At 42.7% G+C, this 13,020-nt stretch overlaps 1 protein-coding gene across 10 annotated transcripts in view; it reads left to right on the top strand.

Annotated features, from left to right (window-relative positions):
* phkb (phosphorylase kinase, beta) overlaps positions 1-13,020 on the top strand; it is a 218,366-nt gene that overhangs the window by 121,530 nt on the left and 83,816 nt on the right. For all 10 annotated transcript variants that reach the window (XM_070554730.1, XM_070554736.1, XM_070554729.1 and 7 more), the window contains 2 exons: positions 2,663-2,860; positions 10,805-10,862. In XM_070554730.1, the coding sequence (XP_070410831.1) occupies positions 2,663-2,860; positions 10,805-10,862 (256 nt within the window). The remainder of the gene's footprint in view (positions 1-2,662; positions 2,861-10,804; positions 10,863-13,020) is intronic.

Raw genomic sequence — 13,020 nt, forward strand, 5'->3', positions numbered from 1 at the left:
TTACATCCCACAGGACTGATAAGCTAACAGCTAGGCTAAACAAAGTCAAGACTGTGGTGTTTTGCTGCAAACAAAAATCATTGTATAAACCTTCACACACATTTATATCCATCCTTATTTATAAATATCGCCTGCTGCAGCGAAATTAGCACTTCAGTGACATCCAGAGGTTAAGTCTTGCAGATGTTCAGTCTTTTTGCACTAAAACCACCTAAAGGTTCATGGAACAACGTTCTCGTGACCCTCCCAAAGACTTATAGGAAATTAGACAGTAACCATCCACTTTTGAATTAAATCTGTTGTGAGCTAAAGCATCCAGAGTGTGCTTAAATCAGCTGCAACTGATTGAAAATGAAACCACCTTTTCAGCTCTGCTAAAGCCCGTCACCTTGTTGTAATCCCACCAGTGAAGATATCAGATAATAACATTATGACACGTCTGAGGATGTGGTTTTGGGCTTACGAGACACATTTGCACATTTTAGTGTAACTAGCCACTACTCATTAATGCCGTGTGTCCTTTTGTTCAGAGAACAAGCTACATACATGTTCTTTGCTTAATGGAAGCCTGCCCGACGTAAGTCAAAGGTTAATGGCGCACATCAAACAAACCACACGCTCATTTAAATACATCAGTGGATCCTGCACCACTCCAACAGTGTCTCCTTCATGGGGCAGTCATTACAGCTGCTGATGGTTCAGCACCAAGAAGAAAATGGAAAAGCTGAAATATGTCTACTGCAGGATGAAACCATAGAAAGCAAGAATCCCACAGAAGAGAAGAAAGATAAACAAAATAGTCGCTAATCCTGCCGCACTTGTTGCAAACACTTCATTGAGCGTGCTTGTGTGTGTGTGAGAGAGAGAGTGCGTGTGTGTGTGCGTGTGTGTGCACGTGTGTGTGTGTGAGTGAGTCCGTGTGTACGTGCATGTGTGTGCACGTGTGTGTGAGTGCGTGTGTGCGTGCATGTGTGTGCACGTGTGTGTGAGGGCGAGTGTGCGTGCATGTGTGTGCACGTGTGTGTGCGCTCGTGCATGCGTGTGTGTGTGTGTGTGTGTGTGTGTGTGTGTGTGTGCGCACGTAAATGTGTGTGTGTGTGTGCTGAACGTGTCAGGCAGACAGCCTCCATCAGCACATGAGGAATCAAATGACTGTAATTAGGCGATCAGAAGGGCGTTTCAGCCATGTGATCATTCCAAAGAGCTGGAAGGAAGCTGTGGGGGGTGAGAGAGGAGCAGCACACGGCTCTGTCAAGATGAAAAAATATTATATCAGTACAGCTTGTAGCTATTTTGTGGAGAGTGTGGCTTGATGGGGTCACTTTAAAAGCTGATCCTGGTACATCCAAAACAGGAGCTGTGCCAGCCGTCTCTGTACGGGTCGGAGCTCCTCCCAGTGTTGGCTGGACTCCACGTGTGCTGCTCCTCCTGTACTGTCCTGTCCGTGGTGTTCCTCGGCAGGATCTCGTGAGGGAGTGGGGGCGTCGGGTTTGCTACATGTGTACTGTTGATGTCTTGTGAAGAATAACTGCAAAACTCTGTTGGCTGGCTGCAGGTGCACATTCACGATGGAAAAGCGTTGCTTTTGGCCGTAAACACAGAAGTGGGGAGAACAGCTTAAGATGCAATGCATTTTTCAACCTCTAGAGGGTGCCATCGGGTATAAAAATACCTCCCAGTTGCTGCTTTAAGCCACGGCTGCCAATAAGTAGCAGGGTGGCTTGCAGCCAAGTTTGAATGAGCCGATGTGAGAGTCATCTAAATGTCACCAGAATGTCCCTTATAGATGAGGCGAGGCGCTCCAGCATCTGTAGGGAGCTCAGGGAAGATGTGCTGCTCCTTCTCATCGAAAGAAGTCCCCTGAGATGGTTTGTGTGTCTTAGTATGAGGCTTCCTGGTCTCCTTCCTCTGGAGGTTTCACAGACACTGCCCAGTGTAACGAGACCTAAGGGTAGACCCTGAACTTGAGGAACATCTCTAGAGGAGTTGTCACTAAGCAGAGGGATGTCTGGACCTGTTTCCTTTATGATCCAACCTCAGGAAGCTGGAAGAAAATGTGTGGATGGGCTTCCTGATCCAATTAAGTTACATTTCATATAAAACTCAGCTTCAACTCTCCAGCAACGTTAAATAAGATGTGAGCAGAAGTCCCTCATAACAGTTTAATCTGAGTGTTGAGAACACAGAAGACATGAATTCTGTGGGGTTCTGAGGGAAAATGGAATATGGAAAGCATTGATTTTATTTTTAGAAACTGTTCAAATACTCACAGCTGTTTGCTGTGAAGCTGGGACCTAATAGCTTCCATTTCCATTGCTTAATTGAGTGAGCCAAACAAAAATGAAAAGGGATTATTAGCTGCCCAGTCATATTATTAGCTTCTCAAACCTAATAGGAGTGTTTATTCCCTAAATGATTGGTCCAGATGCAGTTTATCCTGGCGGCCCTTCAATTTAAAAGTCCTGCCTGGTGGTATTTTTATGATTATGTCATTCTCATGTTACTAGAAACCTGTAAGAATAAACTAGGTTTTATGCTGAATGTTATCCAGAATTTAGACCTACTAGTGAAGCTCCATTACGTTGTAGTGTTTCGTGTCTCAATCCTAACATTTGAATGAATGTAAACAACCCCGTTAATATAAAGCTTTTCTCTCTGGTAGAACACAGATGCTGCCTTGCTTCCTACCATCAGCTACCCTGCCTTTGCGGTCGACGACGATGCACTCTACTCTCAAACACTTGATAAGATTGTCCGCAAACTGCGAGGCAAATACGGCTTCAAACGCTTCCTCCGGGATGGCTACCGCACCGCCAACGAAGACAAGAATCGCCGCTACTATAAACCCGCTGAGATGAAGGTGAGTGTTGGTGGGAGTCTCAGGAATCCTCAGGTGTGTTTCTACCTGAACTGTTGTTTTAGGGTGTCGCTCTGCAGGACTCCAGCAGCTTTACCTCATTTACCCTGCTCTGTGGCTTGTCAAAATAAAAGCGTCAAGTAATGTTCCAGCGATGGCGCACTGGACAGTTTATTATGGTCTGTGTTCACTTTACTAGTGGTTTTATCGCCAATTTACACTTCAGTATTTTAATGAACTGCTGCGGTTGTATACTTTACCTTTAGATTTTGTTTGGAATGCTGTTTTAAAGTTTTTATATCAGAAGTTTTCTGTTCGTGCAAAATTAAAAACATATTTAGAGTTCACATTTTAACTTTCCAGATATATGCGCTCTGTCGCCCTTTCAAGGCTCGCTGCGTAAATAAAAAAAATCTAATCTCTCTCTGCCTCTCCTGGCTGTTTTCCAACTCGCAAACCAAAAAACAAACACATTAAGCTGCATTTCAGCACTGAATAGAACTGTATAACAACTTTATACCCGACCAAACACAATAACCCCAGTGGAATAATTTATTGTCTATCCATTAGCAGCACGGCTAGGTCAGAGTCTGTAGTACGTGTCATTATTTCAAGAAGAGCTCTCCAGTGAGGAAGACCCAGTCCAAAATTAACTCTGGTCTTTGCTCTCGCTCTGTCGCGTTCTCTCTTTCTTTTCCTAGATTCCTCTGATGGGGGATTTGTAGCTTTCTTTGGTGGATCTGCCTTTGCTCAAGTCTCAAAACCGCGGGTCTACCACGGACATATATATGTAGACACCCTGTGGACTGGCGTTGCGTTGTGGCCGGCTGCCATTTTGGCTGGGTCTCCATTCGCCCCCAGTGCATTCATTTCTTCTAAGGAAGATGCTACCCAACAAACAAACACATTTTATCAAGCTTTTTCACAAAATCAGACACAAGTCTACAGTCACCGCTTCGAAAAATGAGACCCATCCAATATGGCTGCGATGCTGTTATGCTATCCAGTGCCAGATGAGGCATTATGTATTCGTGTCTTTGGGGTCTGCATCTACGTGATCTACGTCTACGTGATACTTCCGTAAAGCAACACGCAGTCAGCACTTCCGGCAGCGGGTCAAAAACTGTACAGTGTGGTAAACGGATGTGGGACCCTATAACACTATCACAGCTCTGAAAATGATCTTTATAGATGATACAATGCTGCTAAAGCATTTATGTAAACATCATTATTTAAGGTGTTAAAGTTTGTTTATGTTTATTTATTTGGCAGACACTTTTATCCAAAACGGCTTACAATTTATAACCTATAGGGCATGTTGTGATCCGTGCGGGAAACCGGAGTACCCGGAGGAAACCCACGCATGCATGGGGAGAACACGCAACTCCATGCAAAAATGCCGCAGCCGAGTTTCGAACCTGCAACCTTCGTGCTGCAAGGCAACAGTGCTAACAACTGTGCCACCATGCAGCCCAAAAGTTGTAGAATGGGGCTTTAGGAGACTGCAACCACTGGTGGTAGAGTGAGGATCATCTGACCAGAACATTTTTTTTCCACATTTTAATCACGTGGATGGTAAATGGCCTGTTTTTGTATAGCACCTTCTAGGCTCCTACAACCCCCCATTCATCCACCCATTCACGCTGGTGGTGATGAGCTACCATGTAGCAACAGCTGCCTTGGGGCAGTAAGAGCAATTAGTTTTTATCAAGGTATTCAGGGCCCTGGTGGCAAACATACAGAAAACAACACCTCACCACAGGGTAAATGAAATTAATAAAGGCGTCATTCCTGATGTGCAATATTCTGCCGGTGTGTTTTGCCCTCTTTCCCCCATCCTCCACAAACACAAGTTTAGCTTCAGATGGGTGGAGGTGCATGTGGTTTAGAAAGCCAACAATAAAATGTGGCACGATATTGATAAAAATGAATGTTTTGGGGACACTTATAATGTCTTTGGGCTCGTTTTGAGCCAAAATAATCTCATATAAAACAAATGTGAATGATTGCTACGTGCTCTGGTATTATCTCTGTCTCCAGATGTTTAGGTGGGTTTCATCAGCATAGCAGGTGTTGTGAAATAATAAACCCGAGGAAACTTTTCCTACTTTTTCTACCCTGCGTGAAGGCTGAATAACCCACTTTTGGTGCGTTTGATGCAGAATGATATTTCCTCGTCTATAGACGTCCATTAGGAGTGGGATGAAAGACGAAGCTCTGGAAACGAGAAGAGTTAGAAAGTTCAGAGAATTCAGCACTAATGCTCTTTACAAGCGGTATCCCATAATGCTTCTGTCACCAGTAGCAGGCACTCTGTAATAATCCATCTAAACATTGGAAACAGAAAAAAAACATCCATATATTTATCATAAATAATTCCATAAATAGCCGTTTTCTGAAGCAGTGCCTCATGGGTAAATCATGTTTTTATTATAGGAGAGGGCCTTGCTGAAGTGGTCCTAGGCTGAAATAAAACTAAATTTAAATAAACAAATGATAGTTTACTATTCCAAACTGGCATTTTTTAAAACACGCCCATGTTGAGGTTTAGGTAACAACCCAGAGGACAAAGTTCATCTTTAATGTGCTTAGTATTCAAAAACTGTTTGAAACTTTCAATCCTGTAAAACAGGGGTGTCAAACTCATTTTAGTTCAGAGGCCACATTGAGGGAAATCTAGTCCCAAGTGGGCCGGACCGTTAAATTAAAAACAACTTCAGATTGTTTTCTTTGTTTTAATACAATCAATATAAAACAAAGCTGTAGCCTGAGGACAATGTATCCAAAATAGTACAAGTACAACACCTGAAGTGTACTTGAAAATTTGAATAAATAAATAAATAAATAAAACATTCCTTAGTGATTCAAAGAACTTACAGATCACATGGCTAGATCAGTTTCATGCAGCAATTAAAGTATATTTGACTCATTTTACTTAACATCTTTTAGCTTTCACCAGCACATCAATATCAGAAGTGGCAGCCAACTTCAGGATGTGATTCAAGTTCTTGTGTTGGACGCAGCTTTGTTTTATTTATACTCATTACAGAGGAAACTTGCTCACAAAGATAAGTTTATTTTTACTCTACATTGTAAAGTATGAAAGTAAAGTTTACACAACCATCCCGCGGGCCGGATTTAACACATTTGCGGGCCGGATCCGGCCTGCGGGCCGTATGTTTGAGACCCCTGCTGTAAAGGCTCTAACGCTACATTACTGAGACTTAACCCAGCCCATCTTTTAATCCTGTATATGCTTCCCCTTGAGTCTCATCAGATGCACGTGTGTGAATCTGTGTGTGTGTGTGTGTGCGTGCATGCTTATGCACATGTGCACATGTGAATGACCATGCATGTATTGTCCTGTAGCGTTTACCCCTGATATCCTGTGAAATGACATGAACGTGTATTCACTTCCTTATCAGCTGAGTGAGCAGAGCATGAGTGAGTCAGACAGTGGACCCTTAATGCTAAACAAATCACTGCTTTAGCTGCAGCGCTACCCTCTCTGAATTAATCAGCACAGACAGGGAGCTGGGGTTGTGGAGTGTGCTGCTGGGAGAGTTCAGCCACCACAAAGTCAGATTTAGAAACACCGACCTAGTACTGCTCTGTGTTTGAGATGTCAAGAGTCGTATGAGCATCTATGGAAAACACGATGTGCAACACGTCTTGACAACTGATTGAAAAGAGAGAAAAAATTGGTTTGAACTGCAACGTGTTTCTGATGAATGCTTTTGTTTTTTAGAGCTGTCAGTAGTAATTCAAGGGAACACGCCATTACCCTCCATGCAGGAATCCCCACTAGCATGTGCATTTATGACTATAATATAAATTAGGTATGAGTTTATGGCCTTCATATGTTTATCAGGAGTAGCTTGAAGTTTCACAACTGTAGACGTGGAACTCTTAATAGAACACAAGGCAGAACGTCAGAGAAAGTTTAAAGGTGCGGTTCACATGTTTAATCAACACATTTGTAGTGATCTCTAGTAGGAGTGAATGCCTTGTAAGTCATACTCTGGGGAACAAAAGCTCCGGTGCGCCTGTTCCAGGAGCTAGAAGTGAACCACATCAGAGCTTCAGACTGCAGGAGTCTTATTTCCTGATATTTGGACATCTCATCTCTGATTGGCTGACAGCAACATGACTCTTATCACTGATTCTGTTTGTTCTGCAATGTTGATGTTTTATCTCCACAATTAACACAAGCCTGGAGGAGTTCTGCTGTGTGGTGGAGTTGCTAATGCTAAAAGTTAACTTAAACTAGCGGGGATGCTGTCTGCTGTTTCCTGGACGCTAAACCAACAACAGTCTTCCCTGTCACGAGTCAGGATGGGTGAGTCCATGAATGTTAAGAGACAGTGTGACGTAGATCTGTCAGGATTTTCAAATCCTAGAGTTTCACTGTCTATTTTCTAACAAACGCTAATGCCGGAGGTAGGTGTTGGAGACTATTTTCATGTTCAGCCTGCATGAAAAACTCAGCGTGACCGATTATAATCAGAAATAATCATTAGAAAAAGAAAATTAGCAGAATTAAAAAAAAACTTTTGCGACATATACTGGCGGGGTGGTCCTTGCCTCTGCAGGCAGCCTGTTTGAACACAGAGATCATTACCCAACATCCTCAGCTGCCTTTCTAAATGATACATAACCCACTCTGACAAGTCATCAGGTCTGCTCATTTATTTGTTTGACTGTGACTGAAAGGCTTTGCTAAACCTAAATCATCCTCATTGTCGCTGGATGCACTTCGTCGAGATGCTAAAGTGGGCACTCGTGAGGCGCTGACTCCGAACCACTTTGCAATTAGCTTCATTTAATCCTGCAGCTAATGGGATAAAAAGACTCTGAGGCTAAGAATTAGCGAGCAGCACCCCCTCCACCCCCACCCTACCTTATAGCAGCAAACACAAAGACTTGTCACAGAAAACCAGTTAGTTTTCATACACCCGTCAGCACGCTGTTCCCACCTCTTTGTCCTGTGCTCATGGTGTTTTATTTAATTTTACATCATAAAAACACTGCAGGAGGAGATCATTCTGTTATAAAAGAGGAATCTGGGTCAGATATTGATTATAAAATATGATGAATCTTACAAGACTGGCTTTTGTGGTTATGTGTAACAAAGTAATCAGATTTCTTTTCTCCTGTTTTAGGATTAATAATCAAATCTGTACATGAAAAATGCATTTCTAGCTTTAGAAGAGCAACACATTAGGCTTTAGAGAGTAGGCGCCCATAAAAAGTGTTGATGAAGGCTCCACACAGAGTGAGAGAGCCTTGTGGGACGGGAGCCCAGTGTGGATTCATTCTGGAGAAAAGGAGGCACCGGTTGACCAGGTGTCGCCTCAGATGACGTTGATTGAAGTTGTTGTTGATGTTTAAGAGAGAATTCATTGCAGGGCAGACCCCTGTGCTCTCTGTCTGCTTAATGCTGACAGAGAGCAGTGGCGGCCTGCGTGACAGACAGCTTCACCAATCAGTCAAGCTGCTCAAGCACAAAACACAGGGGAGCGCTGCATGTTTACAACCCAAAAGGGCAAAAAAGCACAGGCCTCATGGAGCTAATACCCTCTCCTTCACATCCTGATACATGCCTCTGTCTGTCTTCTGCTCCCGCCCTTTCTCACCACCTGACGCCTTAAACCGCACCTCTCCTTTCCTGTGAAACACAGTTTGAGACGTGCAGGTCTGCATAATCGCAGCGTGTAGACGTAAACCGACTCGAGTGACCGCTGAGTGATGGTGACAGCAGCTTCTGAATGAGAATGCGTGTCGCTCCTGTCAGGCATTTGTTTTCTGCATTAGGATGTCATCTCTGGTAGGAAGACTGTTGACACAGAAAGGGTCACACAGATAATCGGCACTAATGACATTACTGATAGATGGACTGACTCTGATGTGGACTGATCAGCAATAACTAGCACTGGTCTGGAACTGCTTTGGGTCAAGCAGAAATGAATATAATTAATTAAACTTGTTTCTGTCTGAAAACTGAATAATGTATAATGTGCATGTGAGTTCTGTGGAGCAGACGAACGGATATTGAAGTTAAACAAAACAATTCAACGTGTAAGTTCTTTTAAGCCATACACATGATCACGATCATCCTGAATAATATGAATGAATCTGATGACAGGCCTAGTGTGACACCAAGGACTGTCACCTGGCCTCATGGAAGGAAGTAAACCTTGTTTTGGCTGTGACAAACTTCACACTAATGTAACAGGTTGGAGATAGATGTCTAAAAGTGAGAATCAGAAAATATAATGACACATGATAAAGTTTAATGTAGCGAACGGAGGAGAACCTTTAATAAAAAACGTTTGAGTGCATAATTCTGCATTTTAGGGATGCTGAGCCTCGGTTTCTGTTACCTACAGAAAGGCCACCTGACCTTGGTTTTCTTTCAGGAATCTTCATCTTCATCCTTGTATCATAACCCTACAGACCATAATAGTTCCAAACAACTTGTACCCTTCTTTGTTCATGTTGCGCCGACATAAGGTGGCTTTTTGTGTTCGTGGGGCATCTGAACATCAACCACAGACAGACGGGAACCTGGAGACGCTGCTGTGTAAAAATAAATTAAAAAGCAGATTCTGGATCCTTGATTTTGTGTAGAATAATCTAGTAGTAATGATGATGTTGGAGAACATGGTGTGGTCCTCACGTGTCCTGTCAGTTATTTCACATTTTCCTGTTTCCTGTAATACCACTTAGTGCCCTGTTGTCTCAAAACAAGTACCACAGACCTCCAGCCAGCTGCTGCTAGAAGCTCAAGCTCCATTCTCCATTCAAAAAGCGTGCCGTCTTAGCCTGGCAAGCCAGACTAAATGAATGTATTATTTAATCTGGCAACGCTCCATTAACGGCTCTCGGTTTTGGGGCAGGCTCTACCGTTGTCATTCAAATGATCTATGCATGCTACTGGACAATGAATGTGACATACTCACCGCAACAGCTATCGGTAAATGAGGCGGTCCGCAGTTGAAGAAGGAGAAAACACATAATTTTTTCTAAAAAAAAACAAAAAGCATTTAAATACATCTATCTGCTCCTGATTCTAATGAAGCCCAAGTTCTAACGGTCCAAAATTGATGTAAAAGCCGTTTCAAACGAGCTGTCGCCATCTTGTTTCACTCTGTTGCATCATCCCACCCACCAGGCATATAGAGTGCCCTGATTGGCCCACAAAGCAGATAAAGCTCTGTGATTTGTTCACTAAGCAGATAGAGCACTATGATTGGCCCACCATTATGGACCAATCACAGCTCTTTATGTGTTTGAAACCCCTCTAGAGAGCTGTGATTGGCCAGCCAGAATGCTGTTAGGAGCTGCAGAGGTTCCAGTGGAGCGTTCCTAGACCAAACTTTGCAAAGCAAGAATTTGGTCTAGTTCACTAGGCTAGTGCCTTCTCTTATGCATCCCCAAAACTCTGGAACTCTCTGCCCCTCTGTGTGCGTCTGGCTCCCTCTGTTAGCAGTTTCAAGTCGGCCCTGAAAACCCACTTCTTTAGTATTGCCTTCCCTCCGTGACACTTTTCATGAAAATCTAGCACCGGATTTGATTTTTTAATTCCGTTTTTATGATTCATTAGCTCACTTTTGGCACCTCGCACCATCTGGTAGCATATTTGGTTTTATTTGTGCCATTTCAAATGTTTTTTTATCAATTGTCGCATTATTTTATTTTTTTTAGTGCCGTTAACTGTTCTCCTTTTTTATTGTTTTTAGTAGGAATTTTTATCTCCGACTGTTTATGCTTTGTTCTTTTGCATTTTGCCTGTTCTTATTGTGTTTCTTGTTCATGCATTTGGCTTTTTTATGTACAGCACTTTGGTTAGCTGCCATGCTAATTTGAAATGGTGCTTTATAAATAAATATGGTATGGTATTCTTTGTGAAACAAGAGCAATAATTCCTTCTCTGTTTCTCTGCAGCTTTTTGATGGGATCGAGTGCGAGTTTCCCATGTTTTTCATCTACATGATGATTGATGGTAAGCCTCATTCTATCCATTGTTGCTGCTGTGACTCCTAAAGAGGACAGGACACATTTATAGCATCTGACAGCAGATTACAGTTCCCCTTTTGCCACGTTTTCTAAGAATTAGAGAGACATTTTTAAAAAGCGCGATTCATAAGAAATGCCATTAAACTCAAGAAAATAGACCGTTATAATTCAGGAAGAACAATTTTTACCAGAATGAAAACCCGAGCATCCACTAATCATCCTTGTGCCGGTTTAAAGCCAAATGGTGCTTTTAGTGGTAACACACAATTATATGAAGGGCTTGTTCTAAGTAAATTCTTCATCTTTATGGGATCAGTTTTTATCATCTTAGAAAGCATAAAAAGATCATTTATCTATCTAAACGTGTCGGGGAATTAAAGGTACTGAAGAGGAAGAGTGTTATATGTTCCTGGATCGGTGGATAGATGGATGGATGGGTGGGTGGGTGGATGGATGGGTGGATGGGTGGATGGTTGGATGGATGGATGGATGGGTGGATGGTTGGATGGGTGGGTGGATGGGTGGGTGGATGGATGGATGTTCGGATGGATTAAATGATGGATAGGTTGACAGATGGAATGATGGAGGAACAGATGAATTGAAGAATTAAAGGATGGATAAATGGATGGACGAATGTATGGGTAGATGGATGGATTGAATGAAAGGACGGATGGATGCCGATATCTGCATTAAAATATAATATCAGAAAATATCGGTATCGGTTTTCAGACATTTAATGACCCAGCGTTTATATAGAGCTCCGGACCCCACGTGACTCTCAGTTAGTGCTGAACCTGTATTGGCAGAAAAATAAGGTAAACAAACACGGATCGTAAGCATGAACGGATCGGCTTGGATTTTACTTCGTCAGAGCTTACTTCAAACTTTAAAACCGAATAAATTGTTTTATATAGTCAGAAATTAAATAGACTAAACATCTCCGACCCTTACCGTGCCCCTGGGATACTTTTTAAAAATGCCAGAAGCTGTCGGAGAGGACTTCTTACCGGACCTGACAATAACAAATAGTCCAGCTGCGGGCTTCTGCCTGCCAAGATGGCGCCGTTTTGATTTGAACTGTTGCATGCCGGGAGAAGTGACGTCAACTCCCGGAGCTCTATATCATACACATGTAATACATCAGTCTCTTCAGCTACTCTTCCTCTCTCTCAAATGTATATGTATAACAGATCTTAGGTAACATTTTTGAAATATTTTAGTTTATTTGGCTCAACTAGAATTTGTCCCTGTGTAGTAAACGTTAGCTGTCCTCACAGCACGTAGCAACGTGTAGCTAACCAGCTAGCTAACAACTAAAACTGACTTAAAGGGGCATTATGGAAGTTTGACAGCCAAAACATGTATAAAAATAATAAATTTTTTCTTCATACATTCTCCTGCAATGCCCTGGTCCTGTAGAATGAGCCCTGGCATTTTTACTGTGATTGCCTATTTTTCTGTAAAATCACAGAAAAAGAGAGCTGCTCGGGTCGAGCAAGCTGCTTCATGCGCGTTCACGCTCAGGCATAGCCCTCCGAACCGATCTTTGCACGTTGTTTCAGCTGTCATCAAGGATATAAATGTGACAGATACAGAAGACATCACTGGCACTTTAGCACGCCTAGAAAGACTTCGGGCTTTCATGCAGAAGACCCGTGTTCGATTCTGGATGTGAACATAGTTGTTTCTTTTTTTCATTAATGATATATTTTTTACAGTAAGATGCCCAAATTTTTATTTGAGACTCGCCGAACAACATTGAATTCACAGATAAAAAAGATGTGGGTTCAACTTTCATTTTGGAACAATTTTTCAAGCAAGGGAAGGGAATGATCTGAGCATGCAGGAGGACTGACCCATCATAAACCTTTGTTGGCTGTGCTGAAGAGAAAGGTACAGAACCAAATTATTTAATTAATTAGCTGCTCGTTCTCCTGTCGTCTGCCCCCCCACACACACACACACGGGACTGTCTCAGCTGTTATTTTCATCAAGGAGTGTGCACGTACAGCATGCGCGCCTCGTGCACGAGCCTCCTATTGAAGCTGCCGTTACGCTTTTGGCCTGAGGGGCAATCGCGAGCAAAAAAATTCAAAACTCCGTAAAGTCCCTTTAATAACTCTGGATCAGGGTCTTTGGTGGAT

This window comes from Nothobranchius furzeri, chromosome 9 (genome assembly GCF_043380555.1).
Source record: "Nothobranchius furzeri strain GRZ-AD chromosome 9, NfurGRZ-RIMD1, whole genome shotgun sequence".
In the NCBI taxonomy this organism is placed as follows: Eukaryota; Metazoa; Chordata; class Actinopteri; order Cyprinodontiformes; family Nothobranchiidae; genus Nothobranchius; species Nothobranchius furzeri.